The sequence below is a fragment of the Stegostoma tigrinum genome, chromosome 5 (genome assembly GCF_030684315.1).
Source record: "Stegostoma tigrinum isolate sSteTig4 chromosome 5, sSteTig4.hap1, whole genome shotgun sequence".
In the NCBI taxonomy this organism is placed as follows: domain Eukaryota; kingdom Metazoa; phylum Chordata; class Chondrichthyes; order Orectolobiformes; family Stegostomatidae; genus Stegostoma; species Stegostoma tigrinum.
In genome coordinates, this window is record NC_081358.1 from 39526476 (window position 1) to 39554422 (window position 27947).

Here is a 27947-nt window from a genome sequence, read left to right on the forward strand (position 1 = left end):
CCCAGCCTGTCTCTGCCTCTCTAACCTGTTCTTCCTCTCACCCATCCCTTCCTCCCACCCCAAGCTGCACCTCCATTTCCGACCTACTAACGTCATCCCACCTCCTTGACCTGACCGTCTTCCCTGGACTGACCTATCCCCTCCCTACCTCCCCACCTATACTCTCCTCTCCACCTATCTTCTTTTCTCTCCATCTTCGGTCCGCCTCCCACTCTCTCCCTATTTATTCCAGAACCCTCACCCCATCCCCCTCTCTGATGAAGGGTCTAGGCCCGAAATGTCAGCTTTTGTGCTCCTGAGATGCTGCTTGGCTTACTGTGTAGTGTTTTGTTTGGCAGTCAAATCTCTGAGTCAGAAATCTGTATTCAAGGCCCACTCCAGAGAATTGACCACAAGATTCAGGCTGAGAACCCCTAAACAGTACTGAGGGAATCTGGGCTGTTGAAGGCATCATCTTTATTAAGCAGAGCTATATTTTTCTTCTCAAGTGGGCTTAAAAGATTTTGTGTCATTTTTCAAAGAAGACAAACTTACTTGAGTGTAGTCTAGGTAGGGGACTTCAATGTCCATCACAGACTGTGCTTTATAAGCAACATTACCAAGTCAGCTTGCTAACTCCAGAAGGACATATGTTTCAGACTGGGCCTGCAGGAGATGTTGAGGGAGCCAACAAGATGGTAAAACCTGCATGAGCTTATTCTCACAAATTTCTCTGACACATATGCATCTGTACATGGCAGCATTGATAGGAGTGGCCCCTGTGTGGTCTTTGTGAAAATGAAGTCTTCTGTCTTTATCCAAGCATTCCCTCCATGCTTTTATGTGGACCTACCAATGTGACAAGTTGGATGGATTTAGAATAGATCTAACTCAAAACCAGTAATCCTTGAAACATTGTGGGACATCAGCAGCAGGAGAATTCTATTTGTCTCAGCAATATCGCAAGCCAAGGGGAGACTCCTAGTTCAATGAATAATGCAGAAGGATATACCAGAAATAATGCCAGGCATATCTAAAAATAATCAGGTGAAGCTACAAAACAAGATTAGTTGCATTAAAAATATTAACATGCAATAGACAGTGATAAGTGATCCCACAACCAATGGATTAGATAAAAGCTCTGTAAGTCCTGCCATATGCAGTCATGAATGGTAGTGGACAATTAAACAACTAACAGGAGAAGGAGGCTCCATAAATATAGCTATCCTCAATAATGGAGGAACATATCTCAGTGCAAGAAATAAGGCTGAAGCATTTGCTATCATCTTCAGCCAGAATGGTAGGTGGATGATCCATCTCAAGCTCCTCCTGATATCCCTAGCATCACAGCCAAATTGATTCATTCCTCATGATATCAAGAAATGGCTGAAGGAACTGGATACTACATAGGCTCCAGGTTCTATTGAAGACTAGTCCTCCAAAAGTAACTCTGCCCCAAGCCAAGCTGTTCTGGTTTAGCTACAACACTTTCATCCACCTAACAATGCCAAACAATGCCAATGTATGTCCTGACCACAAATATCAGGACAAATTCAATTTGCCCAGGTTATTGACCCACCAGCTTCCTCTTGATCATCTGCAAAGTTGTCGAAGGAGTGTAATCAATAACACCTTCCAAATTTATGAACTGAAAAAACAAGGGGAGCTGCTGCATGGGAACATCTCCAACTGCAAGTTTACCTGCAAACCACATACTGTCCTTACTTGAAACAATATTACCATTCCTTTATTGTCATTGGGTAAAATCCTGGACAGGATTCCTAACCGCATTTTGGGTCTACCTACATCATAAAAACTGTAGCAGTTCAAGATGGTGGCTCACCACACATTCTCAAGAACAGCTACCAATAGGCAACAATCAATGACCTTACTAATGATGCCCATATCTTATGGTAGAATTTTTAAAAACTTATTGCTTTGCTGTTTATGGAAGCTTGCCCGGGCAAATTGGCTGCTATGTTTCCTATCATAACAGTTGCAACACTTCACAAGTACTACATTGGCTGGAAAACATTTTGCAATGTCCTTAGATTGTGAAAGGTGCAATACAAATGCAAATATTTCCCTTATGACTCAGTGATCCACTCATTATGGGAGCTTGGGTCAATGACCTGAGTTTCTCTCTTCACTGTGAGAAATGCTTTGCAGAATCCAAAAGGAAACACCTTGCTTCTCCTCATACTGATGTCCCAGTGTTTTTCAGAGGAGACTTCCTGGAAACTCTTGCTGTCAAGATAATTTCCGCCTACTGTGTCTGGTGTACTATTCATTGCTCCAATAGTTGACTGTGATGGGCTTTTTCACTTGCGACTTGCCTTTATCAGGAATTGGTTGGGTTCTCTGACTCTTCCCCATCAGAAGCCAGGGCTATACCCCTTGCAGAAGAAGCACCAGCCCTTCCAATATTGAGTAAATCAACTGTAAAAATGAAAACATCAAAACAAATAATTTACAACATTGGAAACAGACACTCCAACACTTAAAATATCCACATTTAAAATGGGTAGTAATTAATACTTGCAAAAACTTACAAACACATGACTAATGCACTAAACGCAAAAAATAAGCCGTTATTAAGACAAAGTTTACTTCCTTTTCATTTTCATTCCTTTGACAATTTAGAAGCTTACTTTCCCTGAGCACTGCCTCCAGGTTACTATTTTGGAAATTTTATCTAGATTATTAAAACAAAAAGTTTAGCTTCATGTTCCTCCTGATATCTTTCTTCAGCCAGTAATACTTTGATACAGTGAGGAACAACACTACAATTGCAAATTTATCTAACCATGCGTAGTTCATGACTTTTTCAATCATCTAAACAGAAACTTTTGTTACAGCAGAAACAGTGAGAAAAGTAGCTCACTTTCCGTAAGGAAAAGGCTTGCATTTCTTTATCACCTTTCAAGAGCACAGGATGTCCTAGTACACTTTATAGTCAATTAAGTACATTTAAACTGTGGTCACTTCTATAATGTAGGAAAATCAGTAGGCACTTAGTGCACAGCAAGCTCCAACAAACATCAATGTGAAAATGACCAGATAATCTAAGTTACTGAGGAATAAGACCATAAGACTTGGAACAGAAGACAGCCACATGGCCCATTAAGTCTGCTCAGTCATTCAATGAGACCATGGCTAATCTGATAGTCCTCAATTCTACTTTACTGCTTTTAACCAGCCTCTAACTCCCTTGGTGATTATTCATGACCCAACCTCGCCAGCTCTCTGCAGTAAAGAATTCCACAGATTCGCTGTCCTCTGGGAGAAGAAATTCCTCCTCATCTCTGTTTTAAATGGATCGATCCCAAACTCCTTACTTGTAAGTGGTGATGCCGTCTGGCTCTAGACTCTTTTACACGGAGAAGCAACCTCTCTAAACCTACCTTATGAAACTCTATAAGAATATTATTTATTTCAAAAATGTAACCCCAGGCACCACAGATGGCTCCACCACCTATCTTCAAAAAATATAATGGGATTCGTTGAGTCCACTTGAGAGGGTAAAGTGCCCTCAGTTTCTGCCTCACCTGAAGAATAACACCTCCAATAATGTAGCACTTTCCTCTTACAGTAGAGTGACAACCTGGATTGAGCAGGTTGGAAATAGGACTTGAGCCGACAATCTTCTGAGTCAGAGGCAAGAATCATTGAGCTAAGACCTTGATAAAGACTTAAGGCCAATTGTAAACCAATTTTTAATTAATGACTTCAAACAGTACTGCCCTGGCATTGTAACATGGAGGGTCAGTTGCTTCAGAAACAACAAAACAGTGTGATATTTTAAGCCATTATCCCATATGGCAAAGCATCATTAAGATGGGCAAATCTCACTCTATCAAATACATCTTCTATAAACTCACATTAACTTTCCTTCTTTTGTTTCCTTTTCACCTTTTCCATGCTACATGGAGATGCCACATGCTGATCGTAATGTCAACCATCATTTCTTTTGAAGTTGGTAGGTGGTTTCACAGCAGTATGTCCTTCTTGCCCCCAACCCACCCCATTTATCCAGGCTGGAGACTGGCCCTGATACAGGCTGGTTTGTTTGCACCAGAGTTTGGGTATTATAAGCTCACACTATACATTCCCTACTTCAAAACAAAATTCAATTATTAAAGGGGTAGGGAGATTACAAAACTCAAGTTTTAGACGATTACAGAACGCAACTCAACTCTTGAGTTTTCTTCACTCCCCAAATCAAGACAGTGAAGGTATGCATGTATAAAATTACAAAAGCCTCACACACATTTATACAGAAATTCATTTTGGGTGTTTTCCTGAATAACAAGTGTGAGGTTGCATTTTGCTAGGGCAAATCAGGACAGGGCTTATATAGCTAAAGGCAGGACCCTGGGGAGTGTTGCCAAACCAAGGAACCTGGGGATAGAGATGCATAGTTCCTTGAAAGAGGAATCTCAGGTAGTCAGGTTGGTGACGCAAGTACTTAGCGTGCTTGTCTTCATTGGCCAGTGCAATGAGTATAGGAGTTGTATTGTCATGTTGCGGTCGTACAGTACATTGGTTAGAGATAGTAGGAACTGCAGATGCTGGAGAATCTGAGATAACAAGGTGTAGAGTTGGATGAACACAGCAGGCCAAGCAGCATCAGAGGAGGGGAAATGGCTGAAGAAGGGTCTAGGCCCAAACCGTCAGCCGTTTTGCTCCGCTGATGCTTCTTGGCCTGCTGCGTTCTTCTAGTTCTACATCTTGCTATCTCAGGTTCGCCAGCATCTGCAGTCCTACTCTCTCTGAAACAATTTTAACCCCACTGCAAAGCCTCTTCTAAGGATGCCAACCCTGAAGAAGTTACCCTCCTCCCTCCAGAAAAACGTCAGTGGATCTCTCTCCCACTGCAACTCTCTTCGACTTTGAAACTGCTCGACCATGTCGTGAAGCAAACCAGGTACTACAGCCACATCACCTTTCTTGGTACCTGCCTATGGAAGCAGATGATCCCGAATGGACAACAGCCCACATTCAGGCCTTCCCAGTTTGGCCCCAACTATGACAATGTCTACATGCAGAACATTGGGATCTTTCAGAAGCGTTTCTCCCTGCGACTCCTGAAACACATACTCGCAGCAATGCGCCGGCATCTCCTGGCACTACAATCAAGCCTGCCCCAGCTCAGAGCCTCTCTCTCCCAGACCTGCAAAAGACCTCTCCTGTTTTCTATTCTTTGTAGGATCCACAACCTGAACTCACAATTCTACTCAGCTTTATTGGACAATAAAAACCGTCAGTAGAGTAAACTTACTGGTGCCTACCACCCAAAATGGTCTTCCTCCACCTCCCAAATCCCCAACCTTAACCAGGACCTTCCCCACAATGTGCCCACCACCAATAGCCATGTGGCCACTGTCGGAGTACCAACGGATGATGTCACATCCTCCGCCGCCAGGTACACCACTTCTGGGACAGCAAATGCCATCGACACCGCTGCTGATGCCAACGCCTCCATTTCCGAGTCCAACATCGTAGACACTGGGGACGCACCTACCATCACCGCTGCTGCCACCGCCTACCCCGCTCCACCCACTGCCACCACCGCTCCGCCCACTACCGACGCCGACGCAACTCCGCCCACCACCGACGCCAACATCGCTCTGCCCACCGTCTCTACAGCCAGCAGCTCCAGAGGAGACAGCAACACCCAGCCCTGCCGAGTCTTCTCCATCCCTCCAGACCTCCCCCTTACTGAGGACAAATGGTCAGCCCTCAGTAAAGGACTCACGTTTGTCCCGCTCCACCCACACATCAACTATCACGAGTCACATTTCGACATTGAGCAGTTTTTCCACCATCTCCGTGCTTACTTCTTCAACCGTGAGCCTAGCCCTCCCTCTACTGACCCCTTCTTCTGCCTCCAACACATCCCCTCCTCCTGGACACCACCCTAAGGCCTCCTAACCTCCCTCAACTTCTTCAGCTCCAACTGCCGAGATACCAATCGCCTCAACTTCTATACTGCTCTCACCCCCTCCAACCTCTCCCCCGCAGAACGTGCAGTCCTCTGCTCCATCAGCTCCAAGCTCAAACTCATCATAAAACCTGCAGACAAGGAAGGCACAGTGGCAGTATGGCACGCTGACCTCTACATCACCGAGGCCAAGTGCCAGCTCTCTGACACTTCCTCCTACCGCTTCCTTGATCATGAACCCCAACCACGAAAACATCATCTCCCAGACCATCCACAACCTCATCACCTCAGGTGAGCTCCCACCCACAGCCTCCAACCTCATGGTTCCCCAACCCCACACTGTCCATTTCTATCTCCTTCCCAAAATCCACAAATCTGACTGTCCTGATTGACCCATTGTCTCCACCTGCTCCTGCCCCATCGAACTTATCTCTGCCTATCTCGACTCAATTTTCTCTCCCTTAGTCCAGGAACTCCCTACCCCTCCGTGACACCACCCATGCCCTCCACCTCCTCCAAAACTTCCAATTCCCCGGTCCCCAATACCTTGTCTTTACCCCATTTCTGAAGAAGGGTCAGGGCCCAAAGTGTCAGCCTTCCAGCTCCTCTGATGCTGCTTGGCGTGTTCAGTACATTGGTAAGCCATTTTTAGAATACCACATTTAATTCTGGTCTCCCTGCTATAGTAAGGATATTGTTAAACTTGAAAGGGCTCAGAAAAGATATGCAAGGATGTTGCTGGGTTTCGAGGGTTTGACTTATACAGAGAGGCTGAATAGGCTGGGGCTTTTTCCCTTGAAGCATGGGAGACTGCAGGGTGATCTTCTTGAGGTTTATAAAGTCGTGAGTATAAATAGTCAAGGTCTCTTTCTGGGTAGGGAAGTCCAAAACTAGAGGGTGTAGGTTTAAGATGAAAGTAGAAAGATTTAAAAGGGACCTGAGGGGCAACTTTTTCATGCAGAGGGTGGTGTGTGTATGGAGTGAGCTGCCAAAGCAATTGGTGGAGGCTGGTACAATTACAACATTTAAAAGGCATCTGAATGGTCACATGGATAGGAAGGGCTTCCGGGGATCTAATCCAAATGCTGGCATATGGGACTAGGTCAGTTTAGGATATCTGGTCGGCACGGGCAAGTTGAGCCGAAGGATCTGTTTCTGTGCTGTATAACACTTTGACCATCTGCCATGTATCCATGTTTATGGTGTAGCTTTTGGGGGTGGAGTTACTGAATATTGATTATTGATGATAAACAGATCTATCAGGGCACATTTCTTCCAGATGAAGTTAGAGGAACTGTTTCTTTTGTGTACTACAAATTGGATAAAAATGCTTAACAAAAAAATGAGGAAGTGCAGGAAGAACAGTGTCTTGAATAAAAGTGACAGGTTTATAAGACAGGCTCCCGATACTGTTGATAGAACAAAATGTGAAAACGGGAAGCAGTTTGGTCCTCATTGACAAATTGGCTTTGGGGTTATTAAGATCAGCAACAAAAAGATCCTACCAAAGGGGTACTGTACACAAAACTTTGTTTTTGTTTCTGCAGATGCAGTGTTTTTCCAGCACTTCCTGTTTTTGTTGAAGAAATCCTGCACATGGAGATGCTAGTTGCACCTGGAAGCAGTTATTACTTGAAGGGTCTAGGCCCGAAACGTCAGCTTTTGTGCTCCTGAGATGCTGCTTGGCCTGCTGTGTTCGTCCAGCCTCACATTTTATTATCTAGCAGTTATTACTTCACTGGTTTCATATATTGCAGCATTAGGAATTAACTCAAGATTATACTGGATCTTTACAGACCCTTCATAGGTTACAACAATGAATATTGAATCCAGTTCTGGCCACTAGGCTTTAGGAAGAATGTAAAGGAAAAATCGGATGGGCACTTGAGGGAAATAAACTTGGAGGGCTAACGGGATAGTGCAGGGCATTGGGACTGTCTAGATTGTTCTGTGAGAAAACTATAGGCCTCCTTCTGTATCGTAATGACTATGACTTAATGATTGTTTCACCACTTACAGCTTGGGGGGCTTGTAGGAGATGCTATGCAGTGTTAAACAGCCATGGTCAAACAGTTTGTGTGGTAGCTTTCCTTTTGATATCCAGCTGTCTGTCTCTGGATCATAACAATCTATTGCATCACTGTCTTCAATGGTGTTGTCTGAGGTGACAAACCGTCCACCAGTTACATAGATCTTGTTGTTTATAACTGTAGCTCCATGATGCATCTTCCTCTCTTTCATATCAGCACATTTCACAAATTGGCTTGATTTTGTATCAAAGGCAATCACTCTTCTTGTATAGCCTGAGGGAATAAAAGTCACATGTAAAACATAAACAAAGTAATAATGTTTTGACCTGTCAATGTTATTGATTAAGGTATTGAGAAAGAAAAACTTGCTTTTCTATTTTCCTATCAAGGCCTCAGAACATCCAAAATTGTCTTACAACTAGTGAAGTACTTTTTAATGTGTACTCTCTGTTGAAATGTAGGTAAAATAGCTTCCAAAAATGATGATGACCAGATATACTGTTTTGGTGATGTGGATTGGGGGTTAGGTATTGGCTAGGAAGCCATGGAGAATTTCCCAACTTACCCACACACAAAATTGGTGGATGGTTTGAGATGCTTCATCATGAACCTCGTTCATTAGGGCATCACCCCATGGGTTTTGGGAAGGTGCTTATCATAAATATGAATTGAATATGCTTCAAAAAGTCAAGACTGTCATCTGTGTGAAGATTCTTTTAATGAGCTTGATGGTCTTCCATTGACAGTCAACTTCTCCCACTCAGAAAGAGAACAATCAATCTTACTGTGTAGCATTCCTAAAGGTAGCAAATTGTTCTTTGAGATTTCTTAAATTTTATTTCTTCCTCCTGCTTTTCCTAGCTCTTTACTCTTTGTCAAAATATAATCTTTCTTTCGCACCATGGCCTTAATTTGACTCGAAATCACACCACTAATTTTTATTTTGTCCCTCCCTCAAGTTTATTTATCAAAGCTTAAATCTCTTTTCTTAAGAAGATAAACTGTTGGTCCCACTGTTGACTGAGGTGATGCCTTATTGTTCCTCACTACATTGTTGTCACCTGTGTAGTACTTTATTCCAGCAAATTCTGGGCTAAAACATTATCTTTGAACCAATCTACCAATTATTATTCCAGCTGTTTCATCTTACCTCCAATAATAATAATTCTGTCACCAATCACAGCTGCAGGTGCACAGATATTTTTAACCATCCTTGTCTCCATTCTGAACCACATATTCCTTGATATGTTGTAAACCTAAATAATAATTCAAAATTAAAACATTTCAAAAGGAATGCAGAAAACATAACTCCACCAAACATTCCTGGTGTTTGACTTTAACTTTTCTGAATATATTTGCCAGACTAAACTGGGTAAGACTTTCTCAGTAAGAAAAGGAATGCTGAGCGGTAACCAGTTAAAGAAATTTACAATTATGAGATGTATTGATAGAGCAGTCATTGTGGGCTAAAGACCTCGCCAGGAACCATGCATACAAGACCTGTCCTTGGAGCTCCCTGCCTAAAGGCAGCCCTTAGCAATTACTTGCAGAATTGTTGTGAAATGCCATTTATCCCCTCACCATAAGTAGGATGTGGAAATAAGCCATAAGCCTGCTTTGGCTGGAATAGGAATTGAACCCCACAAGCTTGGGATCCAATCCAACTGAGCTAAGCAGCGTGCCAAGTGTGCGGGAGCTGGCAATAATGGGGAATTCAGAAGAAACAATGTTAACTTATGTGACTGTGGAAACAGTGAATGCCAATAACAGCTACTTTTAGGAGAAAGCTGTATACACACAATAATTATCAAAGATATGCTGATGGTTTGAGATGATATAGCATAAGAAGTCTTGTGTGAAGAATAAATTTGGGCATAGTCAGTCAGGGAGAATGTCTTGTTTGCACTTTGTAAATTCTATGCAATTCCAAGCAGAAATAAAGAAATTACAGTAAATCTTTCTAAATAATAAAATGTGAGGCTGGATGAACACAGCAGGCCAAGCAGCATCTCAGGAGCACAAAAGCTGACGTTTCGGGCCTAGACCCTTCATCAGAGAGGGGGATGGGGGGAGGGAACTGGAATAAATAGGGAGAGAGGGGGAGGCGGACCGAAGATGGAGAGTAAAGAAGATAGGTGGAGAGGGTGTAGGTGGGGAGGTAGGGAGGGGATAGGTCAGTCCAGGGAAGACGGACAGGTCAAGGAGGTGGGATGAGGTTAGTAGGTAGCTGGGGGTGCGGCTTGGGGTGGGAGGAAGGGATGGGTGAGAGGAAGAACCGGTTAGGGAGGCAGAGACAGGTTGGACTGGTTTTGGGATGCAGTGGGTGGGGGGGAAGAGCTGGGCTGGTTGTGTGGTGCAGTGGGGGGAGGGGATGAACTGGGCTGGTTTAGGGATGCAGTGGGGGAAGGGGAGATTTTGAAACTGGTGAAGTCCACATTGATACCATATGGCTGCAGGGTTCCCAGGCGGAATATGAGTTGCTGTTCCTGCAACCTTCGGGTGGCATCATTGTGGCAGTGCAGGAGGCCCATGATGGACATGTCATCAAGAGAATGGGAGGGGGAGTGGAAATGGTTTGCGACTGGGAGGTGCAGTTGTTTGTTGCGAACTGAGCGGAGGTGTTCTGCAAAGCGGTCCCCAAGCCTCCGCTTGGTTTCCCCAATGTAGAGGAAGCCGCACCGGGTACAGTGGATGCAGTATACCACATTGGCAGATGTGCAGGTGAACCTCTGCTTAATGTGGAATGTCATCTTGGGGCCTGGGATGGGGGTGAGGGAGGAGGTGTGGGGACAAGTGTAGCATTTCCTGCGGTTGCAGGGGAAGGTGCCGGGTGTGGTGGGGTTGGAGGGCAGTGTGGAGCGAACAAGGGAGTCACGGAGAGAGTGGTCTCTCCGGAAAGCAGACAGGGGAGGGGATGGAAAAATGTCTTGGGTGGTGGGGTCGGATTGTAAATGGCGGAAGTGTCGGAGGATAATGCGTTGTATCCGGAGGTTGGTAGGGTGGTGTGTGAGAACGAGGGGGATCCTCTTGGGGCGGTTGTGGCGGGGGCGGGGTGTGAGGGATGTGTCGCAGGAGATGCGGGAGACGCGGTCAAGGGCGTTCTCAATCACCGTGGGGGGAAAGTTGCGGTCCTTAAAGAACTTGGACATCTGGGATGTGCGGGAGTGGAATGTCTTATCGTGGGAGCAGATGCGGCGGAGGCGGAGGAATTGGGAATAGGGGATGGAATTTTTGCAGGAGGGTGGGTGGGAGGAGGTGTATTCTAGGTAGCTGTGGGAGTCGGTGGGCTTGAAATGGACATCAGTTACAAGCTGGTTGCCTGAGATGGAGACTGAGAGGTCCAGGAAGGTGAGGGATGTGCTGGAGATGGCCCAGGTGAACTGAAGGTTGGGGTGGAAGGTGTTGGTGAAGTGGATGAACTGTTCGAGCTCCTCTGGGGAGCAAGAGGCGGCGCCGATACAGTCATCAATGTACCGGAGGAAGAGGTGGGGTTTGGGGCCTGTGTAGGTGCGGAAGATGGACTGTTACACGTAACCTACAACAGTCCATCTTCCGCACCTACACAGGCCCCAAACCCCACCTCTTCCTCCGGTACATTGATGACTGTATCGGCGCCGCCTCTTGCTCCCCAGAGGAGCTCGAACAGTTCATCCACTTCACCAACACCTTCCACCCCAACCTTCAGTTCACCTGGGCCATCTCCAGCACATCCCTCACCTTCCTGGACCTCTCAGTCTCCATCTCAGGCAACCAGCTTGTAACTGATGTCCATTTCAAGCCCACCGACTCCCACAGCTACCTAGAATACACCTCCTCCCACCCACCCTCCTGCAAAAATTCCATCCCCTATTCCCAATTCCTCCGCCTCCGCCGCATCTGCTCCCACGATAAGACATTCCACTCCCGCACATCCCAGATGTCCAAGTTCTTTAAGGACCGCAACTTTCCCCCCACGGTGATTGAGAACGCCCTTGACCGCGTCTCCCGCATCTCCCGCGACACATCCCTCACACCCCGCCCCCGCCACAACCGCCCCAAGAGGATCCCCCTCGTTCTCACACACCACCCTACCAACCTCCGGATACAACGCATTATCCTCCGACACTTCCGCCATTTACAATCCGACCCCACCACCCAAGACATTTTTCCATCCCCTCCCCTGTCTGCTTTCCGGAGAGACCACTCTCTCCGTGACTCCCTTGTTCGCTCCACACTGCCCTCCAACCCCACCACACCCGGCACCTTCCCCTGCAACCGCAGGAAATGCTACACTTGTCCCCACACCTCCTCCCTCACCCCCATCCCAGGCCCCAAGATGACATTCCACATTAAGCAGAGGTTCACCTGCACATCTGCCAATGTGGTATACTGCATCCACTGTACCCGGTGCGGCTTCCTCTACATTGGGGAAACCAAGCGGAGGCTTGGGGACCGCTTTGCAGAACACCTCCGCTCAGTTCGCAACAAACAACTGCACCTCCCAGTCGCAAACCATTTCCACTCCCCCTCCCATTCTCTTGATGACATGTCCATCATGGGCCTCCTGCACTGCCACAATGATGCCACCCGAAGGTTGCAGGAACAGCAACTCATATTCCGCCTGGGAACCCTGCAGCCATATGGTATCAATGTGGACTTCACCAGTTTCAAAATCTCCCCTTCCCCCACTGCATCCCTAAACCAGCCCAGTTCATCCCCTCCCCCCACTGCACCAAACAACCAGCCCAGCTCTTCCCCCCCACCCACTGCATCCCAAAACCAGTCCAACCTGTCTCTGCCTCCCTAACCGGTTCTTCCTCTCACCCATCCCTTCCTCCCACCCCAAGCCGCACCCCCAGCTACCTACTAACCTCATCCCACCTCCTTGACCTGTCCGTCTTCCCTGGACTGACCTATCCCCTCCCTACCTCCCCACCTACACCCTCTCCACCTATCTTCTTTACTCTCCATCTTCGGTCCGCCTCCCCCTCTCTCCCTATTTATTCCAGTTCCCTCCCCCCATCCCCCTCTCTGATGAAGGGTCTAGGCCCGAAACGTCAGCTTTTGTGCTCCTGAGATGCTGCTTGGCCTGCTGTGTTCATCCAGCCTCACATTTTATTATCTTGGAATCTCCAGCATCTGCAGTTCCCATTATCTCAAATCTTTCTAAATCACTGGTTAGGCCACTGCTGCAGTATTGTGTCCAATTCTAGGAGTAACTTTCTAAGGACAACGTTAAGGTCTCAAGGAAAGTTCACAAGAGATTTGCAAGAATGCTTCCAGGGATGAGAAACATTCAACATGTGGAATGGCTGGAGTGGAGAAAGTTAAGGGGAGATTTAATTGAGGTGTTCTAAATGCAGAAGGCTTTTGATCATATAAGTGAGTAGAAGCTTACTGGCAGCAGGAAAGACACAGATTTATTGTAAAGGGAAGAAAGACACAGAAAACACTTTTTCCTCTGATAACTCCTAAAAGGAGATTTAAGCAGATAACTTCGAAAAAGGAACTGATAAATATATGATTGGGGGAAAAAAAGAGTGCTGAGGTGTGGGGTTTATGCAGCAGGGATAGCTTTTTCAAAGTGGCAACCTGTGCTGGATGGCTTCATTTGTGCTGAATTCCAGGAACTGCATTTTAGGAAAGGTATTGTTTCTCATGGCTAGATTTTGTTACCAGGCCTACCCAGCGTACAGATATTTTCTAATCAACCTGTTCAGAGATGTTATTACACACCCCAGAGCAGACTTGAACTGAAGCCTTCTGATTCTGGGGTAGGGACACTACCACTATTCCCAAAAGCCTTTTAGCAGGCATTTATTCTGGTGGGAATCATGGCTTTGGAATGCTTGTGTACAATGGTTCTTAAAAGGTCGTGTTTCTGTCAGGCACATTTCCGTGCAAACTTAAAGAGGGGATGGGTTGGGAGGAGGAAGTAATTCTGTTGCTGTGGTATCCTGCAATCTGTGCCACTTAATTTTAGGTTCAATACAGGATTTGCAGAGTATTTTCTCATAACTGTCAGTTAATCACAATGTCATAAAAATAAGTCCTTGCTGTTCTTCACAATGAATGATACAACAGGTACCATATTTACCTCAATCATTTCCAAGTCCTTTCTTTTTTTTTGCCATAATGTTGATTGTGTTGAGTTTTGATCTTGATGTTAATGTTAAGGTTAATCTAATAGATCAGTAGCTTACGGTTGATTAAATGGTGCGTGTTATCATGTAGAGACTAATTTTCATAGTCCAATATTAACCTTAATAAATTTTCCTTTCTTATTCTAGATTTGAACTCCTAAACCTGAATCTCAGTGCTTAATCCAAGGTCAATCAACCTGATTCAATAGACCCTGTCTCAATTATAGCTCTTTTTCTCAAATCTTTTTGCTGGCGGTGTTTCATTAATCCCTAATACATGCTAATGTTTATAACACGAATCTGTGATTAACTGAGCAACTTCAGCCTCATAAGACCTGACCCTCGCTGAACCTTGTGATATTTATACTTGTTGAAGTCTAATTTGCAATATAATTGATGGGTGAGCTTACATTTAGTTTGAATTTTCTATGCATTAATCAAAACAACAATTTTAAAAATTGTTTTAAGCAAAGAGGAGTGGCAAAATAAATACTATGGTAACTAATTGGGTGAATACATTTCCTTCTGACCATTTCCATTTATGACTAACAACTCGATCCTGTGACAGCAGATTTATATTATACCATTGTACACTAAAGAGTGAGCTAGTTATCTTAGATGGGGTAGCATGTGGTTCATAATGATATCAACTACACAGATTTGGTTCCTGTTCCAGCTGAGGCAGACTTGGCATCTCCCTTTTCACCAAGGCCTGGGATGAGATGGATGGAAGTACATCATGGCCCAGTAATATTAGATTAGATTCCCTACTGTGAGGAAACAGGCCCTTCAGCCCAACAAGTCTACACCGCCTATTGAAGCATCCCACCCAGACCTATCCCCCTATAAGCCACACACCCCTGAACACTACGGGCAATTTAGCATGGCCAATCTACCTAACCTGCACATCTTTGGACAGTGGGAGGAAACCGGAGCACCTGGAAGAAACCCACGCAGACAGGGGGAGAATGTGCAAACTCCACACAGACAGTTGCCCGAGGCTGGAATTGAACCTGGATCCCTGGTGCTGTGAGACTGCTGTGCTAACCACTGAGCCACCGTGCCACCCGAAGTATGGACATGGGGCTCTAGGGACCCAGCCATGCTCAAGTTGTGGGTGGGGCACTGTGCTTGGGCAAGGGACCCAGACCAGAGTAGGACCAGTACAAATGATTCTTTTCCTTCCTCCCTGCTCCTCACCCTACCACTGAAAGCAAAAGAAACCCTACCAAGAAAGCAAGAAGCATCTTCAGACATTGTACCAAAGCCATGCCTTCAGGCAGGACACAGATGGAATGGAATAGGAAGTTTGAACATTAAGACAGTTCCTGAGGCAAGGGAAGCTCCTCACATAGAATGGGCTTCACCTAAATTGAATTGATACCAATGGCTTTGTGGTGAAGAGGTGCAGGAAAGAATTAAGAAGATGTAGCTATTAGGCTGGACAGAATTAAATATTGGATTAGGCTGAACAATGGTGAAAGGACATAACAAAATCAGGGAGAGGGGATATGCAGTGTTATAGTCTGCATGCATCCTAAAATATTGTACAACAAGTGAAACACTTGATTTGTAGTGTAATCACTGTTGGATTGTAGGAAATGCACCAGCAAATTTATACACAGCAAGCTCCAACAATCAGCAATGTGGTAATGACCAAATGATTTTTTGGTGTAATTTTGGTTGAGGATGAACGTTGGTCTGGACAGTGAGACCAGCCCTCCTGCTCTTCATCAAATAGTTCTATTGGATCTTTGATTCGGTTTAAAACATTTGGTCCTCCAAGTATAAAAGCTAGTCTTTTTAAAGAAGATAGAGCAATGCAAGGAAAATGATTATAAACAGGTCAGTGCCTTTTATAAAAGCAAAAAAAAAGGGATGCTGGGAACCTGAAATAAAAACAGAAATTGCTGGGAAAGCCTAATCAGGTCTGGCAGTGTTTGTCAGGAGTGAAACAACGTTTGCAAATCAGGCCTATGAGCTTTCATCAAAACAGAGGAAAGTCACAAATGTACGTCATAGGTTTTGAACAAGTGAAAAGTCAGGGAGGAGGGAAAGCAGACCAAAAGAGAAGGTTGTTGAAAAGAGAGGCGTGTCGCTGAAGCTTTTAGTCTTACACTTGCTTAATGCAAGAATGCCAACTTTAAAATGATCATAAATATATTCCAGGACAAAAATGCTGATTGGCTGACAACGTGAATGAAGTATCAAGAAAACGAGGGGAAGCTATAAGCTTCACAAGCTTCTGTCTAATTCAAAAAAATGACAGACTTGAACATGTTTGTTTTGTTTTCAAGTAATGAGTCCCGAGCTACAAACTTATATTGCTCCTAGCACACATAAATAAGCCATTTTACAAACAAAAGAGAAGATTCGTGAGGAGAGTTTACGAACAAAATGCTGGGGTTTTGAGCCATTTGTTCTTTTGGTACTTGATCTCTCTGCCCTCCATCCTACTACAAACCCTCCCTTTTGGCCATTTCCTCTCCCTTCCTACCCTGTTGCTGAAGACAGCTCTTAACCTTTCCTAGTTCTAATGAAAGGCATCAACCTGAAACTTTTTTCTGACTATTTTCAGGCTTTTCTGATTTTATTGCAATCTTTCACAGGAAAATCTGCACATGTTCGGAAGCAAAAATTGGAAAGAACTTGGATGGAAAACTAATTCCTGTTGGGATAAGATTGAGAACTAAGTGGGATAAGATTGAGAGCCTGCGGTGGCACAGTGGCTCAGTGGTTAGCACTGCTGCCTCACAGCTCCAGGGACATGGGTTTAATTCTGTCCTCAGGTGACCTGTCGGTGTGGAGTTTGCACATTCTCCCCGTGTCTGTGTTGGTTCCTGTGGGTGCTCTGGTTTCCTCCCACAGTCCAAAGATGTGCAGGTTAGGTGGATTGGCCATGCTAAATTGTCCATAGTGTTCAGGAATGTGTAGATTAGGTGTGTTATAGGGGGATGGGTCTGGGTAGGATGCTCTGAGGGTTGGTGTGGACTTGTTGGGCCAAAGGACCTATTTTCATACTGTAGGGATTCCATGATCTTAATATTGTTGGCTATAAAACATTGAAGAGGAATAAAAGAAAATTATAATGCCAGGAATGTGCTTATTGTTTAAAGCATTGTTACAAACATGGAAAGGGAAGTTCTAAACAATGGCATCAATAAGTTAACAAATAATAAGGAAAGTATTAGCACCTTGGGAATATGTTTTGAACTATCAGTTGGTGTGAAATTGAGGTTGAAATATATTGGTAACTTAAGGTAGTTAAGGTATGCTAATAACTGGGGAGGGAGTTAATTAACCTTGCCCTGTGCTTGTGGAATGGTGTCCCTCATGTTACATGTTTATTAATAAGTTTCTCTCTTTAATGGACAATAGCTAATTACAAATTGAGTGTAATTGAATTTTGATAAGAAGTGGTATTGAATTTAAGTGTGAAGTTTGATTGGGCAATGGTTGGAATATTGTTCACAGTTCTGACTCATAAAATTATCGCAGGAATGAAAGATTAGTAGTCAGTTAAAATTGCATTTTTTCTCAAAAGACAAGATTAAATAAATATATAATAGAGGTTTGCAAATGCATGGAAGTTTTGAGATTGTAAATAGTGAAAGATTGTTTCTGTTTATTGGTAAATCCCTAATAAGGAACATAAATTGAAAATAATTCCAGAAATGAGGAGAGTAGTTAGAGATATATTTTTCACCTTGAATACATTACAAGAGGCTCCAACCTGAACACAATTTCTAAGGTTGAATAAACGCAAACTATTGAAGATGTCAGGAATTGGAACTAAACAAAGTAAATAGTCAGAATACTTGGCAGATCTGGCAGCATTTTTGAAGAGAAAAGAATTAACGATGTTCCATTCTAATTAATAGCTCTTGTAACAGAGATCCAGGCAAAGAAATTAGAGTAGCAACAGCTACTGAAAACCTAACAGCTGCACTGTTACATTGGGTCTAATGTTATCCCACCTTGTCCTTGTATGAAGTCTGTGACTAGCTGAAAATGTTTTGCATTAACGTTCTTCTTATCAATTAATTCTAACTCTCCAAGTATTACCAGCTTGTTCCATGTTAAGGATTGCCCGGTTTCTTGCAATTCCTCCCCAATTTTTAACATGAAAGACCAGTGGACAGTGGGCCTGATGGCTGTACCTGTATCAGACGAACGGTATTCTGTACAATATCTTCTCCACCGAAAATATAGAGCCTTTGGTTCTTGGCAGCAATGGCTGGATGTAGAACAGCAACTGGCATGGGTGCCATGGACTCCCAGATGCCGAAAATACTATCATATCTGTGCAGTGTATTTAATATTTCTTGACTTGGCCCAACCCCTCCCAGGGAGAAAATATAATTCATGTGCGCTATGGCCTGATGAGAGTAGCATGGAACCAACATATCTACTTCTGGCTTCCAATGGTTCATTTTCAAAGAGAAACTATAAACACGTGCACTTATGGTGGTCTTCTTGTTATTAACAATTAATCCTCCAAGGATGTATATCTTACTGTGTAAACATACTGAAGAAGCTTTGTAGAGGTGAACAGGAAGCTTAGAAAGAGCCAACCACTGTTTTGTCCTGCGGTCATAAAGCAATGCCTCTTTTGTTGTCTCTTGGTTACATTTCCTACCTCCGATAATAACCAGGAACTCTTGAGTAGCATACCTGCGGGGCACACACCACATGGATGTGATATCTGGGCTGTTTGCAGGGCTTAAGGAAAATATCAGCCGGCTGACTGATTCCAAGATGTGTGTACAAACAGGAGATGACTTAATAAAGGGATTATTGGCAATAAAGTGAAAGAGGTAAGTAGGGTGGACATACTGGAGTCGGACTTTCTTAAGGAGCTCATGCACGTGCTTTTGCCTGGTCTTTGGGTCATGGCTGATCCAGGTTGTGACAGTGTCAAAAACCTGCTCTTCTTCAGCACAGAGTTCATTGTCCCCCAAATAGTCTGCGAGTTCAGTGCAAGAAAGTTCTTTCAAGTCCTCAGAGGATGCCACCTCCAGGAAATGTTGCAAAACAACCGCCTTGGCCTTGTTTTCCAAACTTTTGCAGCTGAAGATTTGTGCCAGTCTCACCATGCCAAGGCAATTTGTAACTGTCAATTGATTTTGCAAGTAAAATGAGCATGCCTCAAGTACTTTGGGGTACTGATAAATACCAGCAGCTTCCAACAGAGAGAAAACATTTGTTGTATTTATTGTAATTTCTCCTGTATATACATAATCCACAATCTGAGTAAGAATGTCTTCCTGGACCCCCAATAGATGGACACGGTTTAGGTAACTCTCTTTGAAGTTGTCGCAGAACATGGCTCTGAAATAGGGACTACTTGATGCCAGTACATTTCGGTGGCAAGGAATTTCCTTGCCTCCAGCGCAAAGAATGACGTCAGTCAATATTGCCTCTTTCCGTAGGGCATTAAGCTGTTTTAATAATTGATTAGACAGGTCCGTTTCTTGGAAGTGAAAATAGTTATGGAGGATCATATCTTGACTATCTTCATCCATGCTGGAAAAGAAAAGTTTTATAAACACTGAACTTCACAACAATTGTTTTCTTGAAGTAGCAATTTATAAACTGGTTTCCCTTGATTATTTGTGTGTAGGTAAAGAAAAATTGGAAACTTAGACATGTAAATGATAAGAACACTCTCTGAGAGATCCTACAATCAATACAACTTAATGGATATGTGTTAACCATAACTTGGTAGTGGATTATAAAGAGCTTAAACTTTATCACAATTCTCAACAGCAACCCCCTTCACAACCAAATCTTTTGTTTCCTTCATTCATGGGATGTGACCATCACTTGTAAGGCCAGTAATTTTTGCCCATCCTTGAGCTGTCTGCATGAATTGGTCTAGTGCATGGAGAAGTTCTGTCCTAATGAAGAGTCACTGAACTCAATACGTTAACTCTACTCTCCTCCTGCAGATACTGCCAGACCTGCTGAGTTTTGCCAGCAATTTCTGATCTTGTTCCAGTCCATGGGGGCTGGGGAGGGGAATGGTAGCTACATTCACAACACTGTCAGAAAGGCAGTCCCTGATTTGTGACCCAGTGACAGTGATGCAATTGCTGATGCATTTCCAAATCAAAGTGGTGTATAATTTGGATGAGAATTTGCAGCAGCTGGTGGTTTTCCCATGTGAATACACATAAATCTATCCGAACTCCAACATTTCCAAATTCTGTTTTTCTATTCTTATGACCAAGGTGCATGACCTGTCACTTCCCCCTCCTAGACTTCATTTACTATTTTGCTGCTCACTCACTTAACCTGTTTGTTTGTAGTCTTTTTCATGTCTTCCAGACAGGTTACATTCTCTATTAGTTTTATATCATCACCAAACTTGGAGACATCACTATCTGTCCTTTTGTCCAAATCATTAACATATAGATCAATATAGTTTGTAAATAGCTGAAGCTCCTGCACTGATCTTTGCAACATTATACTAGTTATAGTCTAGCAACCTGAAAATGTCTGTTGTCCCTGCCCTCTGCTTCCAGTCCATTAATTAGTCCTTTATCCATAAGTCCTTATTGTGCCTAGTAACCTTTATGTGAAACTTTCTTGAATGCCCTTTGGAACTCTAAGTATACTACATCTACTAGCACCCTTTTATTTACCCTGTGAGATATATCCTCAAAAAGCAGCACTGCCAACAGTGCAGCACTCCTTCACTGCTGCACTGCTTTGCCAGGTTTGGAATGCTCAAGCGCTGGAATGGGACTCGAACATGGAGCCCTTATTACTCAGAGAGGAATATACAACATCACTACGTTTGACAGCCTCCATTGTTGTTGAGAAAGCCACTTCTAACTACTTCCTTGTATTCCTTACCATCATCCTCTAGCACTTCACCTCCACTTGTGTATACACTGTCCCTAAAATGTCCCTTTCAAATGCTGTCTTAGTCTTTCAAATACCTACCAATGTGATGGCCATTCAACACAGGAGTGTTTGAGGAAAGTGCCAGCTATAGGGCCCCTGTAGCTGGTGCTTTCCTCAACCACTCCCTGCCTCAGTAAGAAACAACAGTACAGCTTAGAAATTGATGTACTGGTCATACTGGAACACCATTTTTGGGTAAACAAAGCACACTGGATCAACTGGCATCATTTCAAAGTTGTACTGGATTTTCCTAATCTGTTTGATGGTCTCACCTTCAACCTACCCTTCCTCCCTTCAGTTCCCCTTCAGTTCAACTTCAGTTCCCTTGTATCAAACTGAAGTTATGAGATTGGTTTCCGAGTTTCTTTCACCCAGTATTTGACCTGTGCTCATTTTGAGAATGGCTAAACAGTGGTGGCATTGGACTTCTCTTCAACATGGTTGTGAAAATATGGGATCTTTCTCTGAAGCTGAAACTGGGGAGATAGTGGCATAGTGATGATGTCACTAACTAGTACAGACAGAGGCAAATGCTCTGGAAATATTCAATTCATAAAATCTGAATTCAAACCTGGTATCACCAACAGTCATCATGAAAATATCATTGATTGTTACTAAAAACCAACCTACATCATTAATGTCCTTTAAGGAGGTGAAATCTGGCATCCTTACCCAGTCTGGCTTATCAGTGATTCCAGACCCACAGCAAAATGGCTGACTCTTAACTATGCCTCTGAAATGGCCTAGCAAACCATTCAGTTTAAGGGCAATTAGGGATGGGGAACAAATATTGACTGTGCCAGTGATACATCCATTCAAGAAAATAATAAATATCTTGGTTAGACATGACCTATGTCTATTAATGCTGGCTCAATATTTCTTGATGCTGTTCAGTGATGTGCCAATTTGGAGGGGAAAGGCTGGTACTGAAGGAAGGTTATAACTATAACTAATGATCAGCTATTGGATCAATCCAAAGAAGCTTTCAATGAAAGCAAGACTATTAATCTAAACATTCAGTATGATGTCCCAATAAACCTGGATTCGAATCCCACCATACCAGATGGTAGAATTTGAATTCAATAATAATCTGGAAAAAATGAGTGTAATGATAATCATGAAATCATTGTTGATTGTTAGGAAAAACCCATCTGGTTCACTACTGTCATTTAGGGAAGGAAATCTGCTGTCTTTAGTGGCCTGGCCTACATGTGACTCCAAACTCACATCAATGAGGTTAATTCTGAACTGCCGTCTGGGCAATTAGGGATGGGCAATAAATGCTGGCTGAGCTAGTGCTGCCCACGTCCCATAAATGAATGAAAAAGAAACTAGATCTTGGAAAAAGACTAGTTTTGCAACATCTGGACGGTTGGCCTAGTGCACAAATGCCAAGAGTGCTAAGGGCACAACAGTTAAGAATGTTGCCTGATACTTGTGTCATATCAGTTTCACACCTTTATTTGCATTGGAAGCAAAGAGGAGAAGCTGTTGGATTCACCCCACAGTTGGCAATAACACTATGTGTGTTGCCCAAATTCTCTCCCACTTTCTCTCCTGATTATTGAAGCAACAATCCTGACAGAAATTTGAGGACAGAATTTAGATTTTCTGTTGAAGTACAATAACTTTCTGTGTAATGAATCTTGAATGTAAATATATCAGGAGCACATTGTTCATGACATGCATACGAGACATTTTATCAACTATACCAAGGAATGTTACTCAAGGGTAATATCAATTTGTCCAAGCAAGAGACAAGCACACTAAGATTACAAGTTAGAGGAAAGCTACCATGCAGTCCATGGGTAAGGACATGCCAATATACTTCTAAAAGATTATTCAACTACCTGAATGATGTTTCTTCGTGGAGTTGTGGCATTCAGAGCACAGTCTTCAGTACTGTGTTGAATTTCTCCTTTCTGATCTGATGCCACACACAGGAACAACCAGGGAAAGAGGAGAACTTCAGAAGAGCAGCAGCAGTGAATTTTACTGAATTAATGTTTTCCAGATTTGTTAATGAGCAGTCAAACTTCCTTTGATACTTGTGTTTAGCTGAGCACTCAGGCACATAGCATTGTTTGCATTCCATGACTATTAATAGGCAGCTTGCAGCTGACAGCACATGTGACCATTCCAGTTGCTTGTTTGCTCTAAGGGTAAACTAAGTCATGTAACCTGTTGATGCCAGCTCACTGGGGGCCTTGCTTTTTTAAACTCTGTGCACAGGGAGAGATGAACATCCGGATGCACCCTCACCTAGTTTAAGTGAGCAACACATCCAATGGAAGCTAATACCAACTGTTGCTGATCTTACCTTATCCTCTTGCACAGTTTCCGTGAGGACATTAAAACTGCAACCTGTTGTTGTTGAGGTGTTACGTTATTTCGCAAAATGTTTCAGAGATATTTGCATGGGACGGAAAGGGAAAACTGCAGATCACTGTTGTTGCAATTTGAAAGAAGTTTTTGTAAGTTTATCCCAGTAATCTCCTGAATCACCCCCTTGCGTTTTTGATTCTCCACTCAATTTTCCTTCTGTGCAGTTGTCCTTCATTAAAATCAGTTATTTTTAAACTGGAGCCAATGATTAGAGAAGAGAAACAGATTTGCATACAGGGTTGCATTTGTTTTGTGGACTTTGAAGTATAGTCACTGTTGCAATGTTGGAAATATTGCAGCCAATTTACACACAATAAACTCCCAAACAGTGAATAAAATTTTGGGGTAAATATTGGCTGAGCCATTGGGTAGGAAAGGGTGTGGGGTCATGGTCCCACAAACACAAATGTGATAATGACTGGACGATTTGTTTTTAGTGACATGTTGCTGATGGATATGTATTAACCAGGATACCAGAAGAAATACTTGTTCGAAATTGATCCAAGGGTCTTTTGCATTCAGCAGGATACCAGAGGATATACTTCTTAAAAAATGACCAAGGGTCTTTTGCATCCAGTAGGATACAGGAGGAAATACTTGATAAAAAATGACCAAGGATCTTTTGCATTCAGCAGAAATTCACCACAGCTCCTTAGATAGCACCCTCCAAACCCATGACCATTACCATATAGGTCAAGGGCAGCAGATTCACGGGAGCACCACCATGTGCACATACCTCTCCAAGTCACTCACACTCCTGACAGGGAAATGTATCAGTAACACTGTGTCAAAATCATGGAATTTCTTTCCTAAGAGCACTTTGGGTTGCCCCCTACCGCAATGACTGCAGCAATTCCAGAAAGCAGCACACCACCACCAATTGGGGATGGGCAATAAATGCTAACCCAACGAGCTATGTTCACATTCCCTGAATGAATAAAAAAGGACCTAAGAAGACAGAGTTAGTGGTTTAACATCCCAGACGAAAGTTGTATCTCTGGCCGTGCTGGACTTCAAAAGCACACTGAGAGAATCAGACTTGATTATATTGGGATTGAATGCCAGCGATTCTCTGACTCAGAGGTGAAGGTTCTAACCAGTGAGCCATGACTCAGTCTGGCACTGTTCCATTTTCTTTTAGACAATTTCTTTAACTAGGGTCTGGGATGACCTTACGAGGGTAACGAAGAATTCATAAGAGCAAATTATCTACTTGATACTTTTCTCAAAGTCAACCATCTTTATTTAGAAATGATATATTTTAGGAGTATATCCCTACTTCTGGTTTCTTTCAGCAAAGTTACTCTGGATAAATGTTAACCTTTTTGATATTTATTTGGCCCTCTTGCTTATTTTTAGCTTGCTTTGTATTTTGCTCATAAATTTTCGATTTACAGTTCTCAGTTCTGTCTGCTGTGTTGATAATGATGATGGCTAGTCAGTATGGGATACAGAAAGATGCATGAAATCATTTAAAAAACAACAAAACATCCCCAAACACCCGGATCTGAAAATTTGCTTTGAGTTAATATTTGAATTGCTTGTGCTGTGGATTGACTTTCTCACAAGCTGAAAGTGACATTGTAATGCTTCATTATATTTAAATAGTCCCACAGAATTTTGTATATTTTATAGAAGGATGAAAAGGTTTATTCAAGAAGTCTGCGAATGCAAGCATGTCACAGACATCATTACTCGTTAGGGATATAGTTCAACATTTGGGGGTAGGAAGTCCAAAACTGGTGATCACAAATACATAACAGTCACTAATAATTACAACAGAGTATACAGGAGAAAAATTTTTACCTTGAGAGTAGTGAGAATGTGGAAGCATAGCTATATTTTAAGGGAAGCCATGAAGCCACTTGAGACAAAGGAATAGATGATGAAATACGGGAGGGAGGAGGCTCATGGGAAATAAACACTAGCATGAACTAGTTGAGTCAATTGGCCTGTTTCTCTGCAAGACAATTCTGGAATCTCCCAGGTGCTTTCATCAGGTGTCCCTTTTGCTTGCTGGGAATGTCCCAAGCCATCTCATCTGACGTTTTCCAAAAGGCTCACTGTATCTTCCTCCACTTGGCGAGCTTGGGAAGCAGTGGCAAGTTTCATTGAAATTATGTCTAGGAGCAGAAATCCTACCCAATATCTGACAGGTTGGAAGCTGCATCATTATAAAGATCATGGCTGTTGATGGGCGGGCATTTAACATCCCTTAGACCAGGGTCTCAGAGAAGTGCTTTTGGGGGTAGGGGGCTAGTTTTTGGAGTTGGGAGACTCAGAGACAGTAGGGTAAGGGTATTAGAAGCAAGGACAGTGGGATGGCTCTTATCAGTCATTTTCTACCCAGATTCCCCCACTTCCCCCATTGCCCACCTAATGACAGCCTGCCCACACCAGTTTACCAGTTGGTGGAGTAACTCTTTCTCGTTCTGCATGGAGCTAGGATAACAACAGTCCAGATGTGAGTACACCCTTAAATATCCCTAATTGACCACTTAAAGGACCTTCAGTTGGTCCCAGGGTGAGAGGTTCAAGCTTGGACCATCCTACCCACAACCTAATTAAGGTGGATGTGGGGAAGCAGAGGGGCTCTGGGATACCACCAGCCTGCCCAGTTATGCTGCCTTCCCAGCTCCAGGCCTGCTAACCTCCAGGACCAGAAGATTCCATCCTGTGTGTCTGTTGCCCCAGTGCCTAGTCCTAAGCATTGGATGTTTTGCAGAAAATTATGATGATGATGTTGCACTGAGGCTGGTATGATTTCAAGAAGAGTAAGAAAGGGATGTAGCACTTTATAGAATTGGGAGATAATGGGTTACAGGGAGCACAGCAAATTGCCCAAGAACAAATCCTGCAGTAAAATAGCTGGAGAATTATGACAAGTCACTGGTGGAATTTTCTGCTCTTTGGCCTCCAATGAAAATATAATATGTTTGGATAGTTTCCAAACAACCAATGCTGGAAAGTATTAAACAGGAGGCTAAAGTTAAATCAGCTCTTCTCCTAAGATCATGTTCATTTTCAGTTCGCCATTGATGTTGGCGATTTTCCTCATTAATTTTTCTTTAATGACATCAGCCCATAGCAAGATCAATCTGATTGCTGGTTACAAAATTATGCTGATGGTATTGGGTCAGGTATGTATTTGTGTGGTCCCAGTGCCAGGAAACAGTTCATATTGGCGCAGACCAAGCATAGCAGAGGAGACATCATGGAAAATAACATAAGTCACTCAGTACCTGCACTGCAGTTGACCCACACTAACAGCAATTGGCAGCAAACAAACACACTGGCCCTGGACTATCTCACAGCGTGATCGTCAACAACAATTTTTGATTTGCAACAACAGTAATTTTATCCATCTGATTATATTTGATGGTTACAAAATGTATTTAGTTTTCTAACATACTCACTCAGCAGAAGGATACACAGCAAGGTTTGAGTTATAATCTCCCCACATAATGTCAGTTGTTTTTAACTGAATTGAAAGTAATGACTCACTATGTTTGCTTTGAGTCCTTATTCGAAAGCACACTGATTTAGTGTTTAACAATCCAGTCCTCTGTTGTACATTACTAATTTAGAAACAAATTCCAAATAGGTGCTATGAAGATTTTATGTTTCTTAGAGCAGAGAAGAAATTTGTTTCTACTTGTGCAACAAGTTTATTCACAAGAGTTTTAAAGTATCTCTGCAATCACAAAGTGTCTGTACTTGTACTATGCCAGCTCAAGTTTCTAGGTCTTTCTGTACGGTCTGTTTACTTTTCTTTCAGTTCACACACAAGTTTAAACAAGCAAACAGCCGGCAAAGATCATAGAGTCATACAGCACAAAAGTAGGCCCTTCAATTCAACCAGTCCATGCCAACCATAATCCAAAACTAAACATATCCCACCCACCACCTCTCTGATGAAGGAGTCTAGGCCTGAAACATCAGCTTTTGTGCTCCCGAGATGCTGCTTGGCCTGCTGTGTTCATCCAGCTCCACACTTTGTTATCTTGGATTCTCCAGCATCTGCAATTCCTATTATTACTCATATCCCACCTGCCTGCTTCTGGCTGATATCCCTCCAAGTCATTCCTGTTCAGGTACTTAACCAAATGTCTTTTAAATGTTGTAATTTTACCTGCATCCACCACTTCCTCTGGAAGTTCATTCTGCACACGAACCACCCTCTAAAAAAATTTCCCCTTGTATCTTTTTCAAATCTCTCTCTTGCCTTAAAAATGTGTCCCCAGTCTCAAAATCCCCTATCCTAAGGGGAAGACAACTATCATTAACCCTCATAATTTTGTGAACTTCTCAACTTCCTACACTCCAGTGGAAAAGTTCCAGCCTATCCAATCTTTCTTTATAAATCAGTTGCTTAACTCACACAATCAGGCAAAATAATTGAACCATTGAGTATTTCAACTGCTTTGACACTCTTCCCCAACACGGCTTTATAGGTGTCCCATTTTCTGAACTGATTGCTGAGGCATTTTTATTGGGATGGGGGATACTACTATTGTCTGCAGGTGGCAACTATTCATGAAATCTGAGAGATTGTCACTTCCAAAAGGTCAAAAC

The 27947-nt window shown here is 43.1% G+C and overlaps 1 protein-coding gene across 1 annotated transcript; it reads right to left on the reverse strand.

Moving 5' to 3' along the window:
• Positions 1 to 295: 295 nt before the first annotated feature.
• Positions 296 to 23059, reverse strand: LOC125451904 (kelch-like protein 38). Its single transcript, XM_048529638.2, has 5 exons — positions 22838 to 23059; positions 18236 to 19601; positions 9104 to 9209; positions 7941 to 8226; positions 296 to 2418 (listed from the first exon to the last, which is right to left on the reverse strand). Exons 1-5 carry the CDS (start codon positions 22867 to 22869, stop codon positions 2415 to 2417), a joined length of 1794 nt encoding a protein of 597 aa, XP_048385595.1. The 5' UTR covers positions 22870 to 23059; the 3' UTR covers positions 296 to 2414.
• Between the last annotated feature and the right edge of the window lie 4888 nt (positions 23060 to 27947).

What these genes read in the sequence shown, in the direction of transcription:
- LOC125451904 (XM_048529638.2), bottom strand. Translation starts at nt 22,869, where the DNA reads ATGCCACAACTCCACGAAGAAACATCATTCAG. An exon ending in ATACCGTTCGTCTGATACAG is followed by an intron (nt 9,210 to 18,235) that starts GTACAGCCATCA and finishes ATTATTATTTAG; the next exon opens with GTTTACAACATATCAAGGAA. An exon ending in CAGAATTATTATTATTGGAG is followed by an intron (nt 8,227 to 9,103) that starts GTAAGATGAAAC and finishes TTATTCCCTCAG; the next exon opens with GCTATACAAGAAGAGTGATT.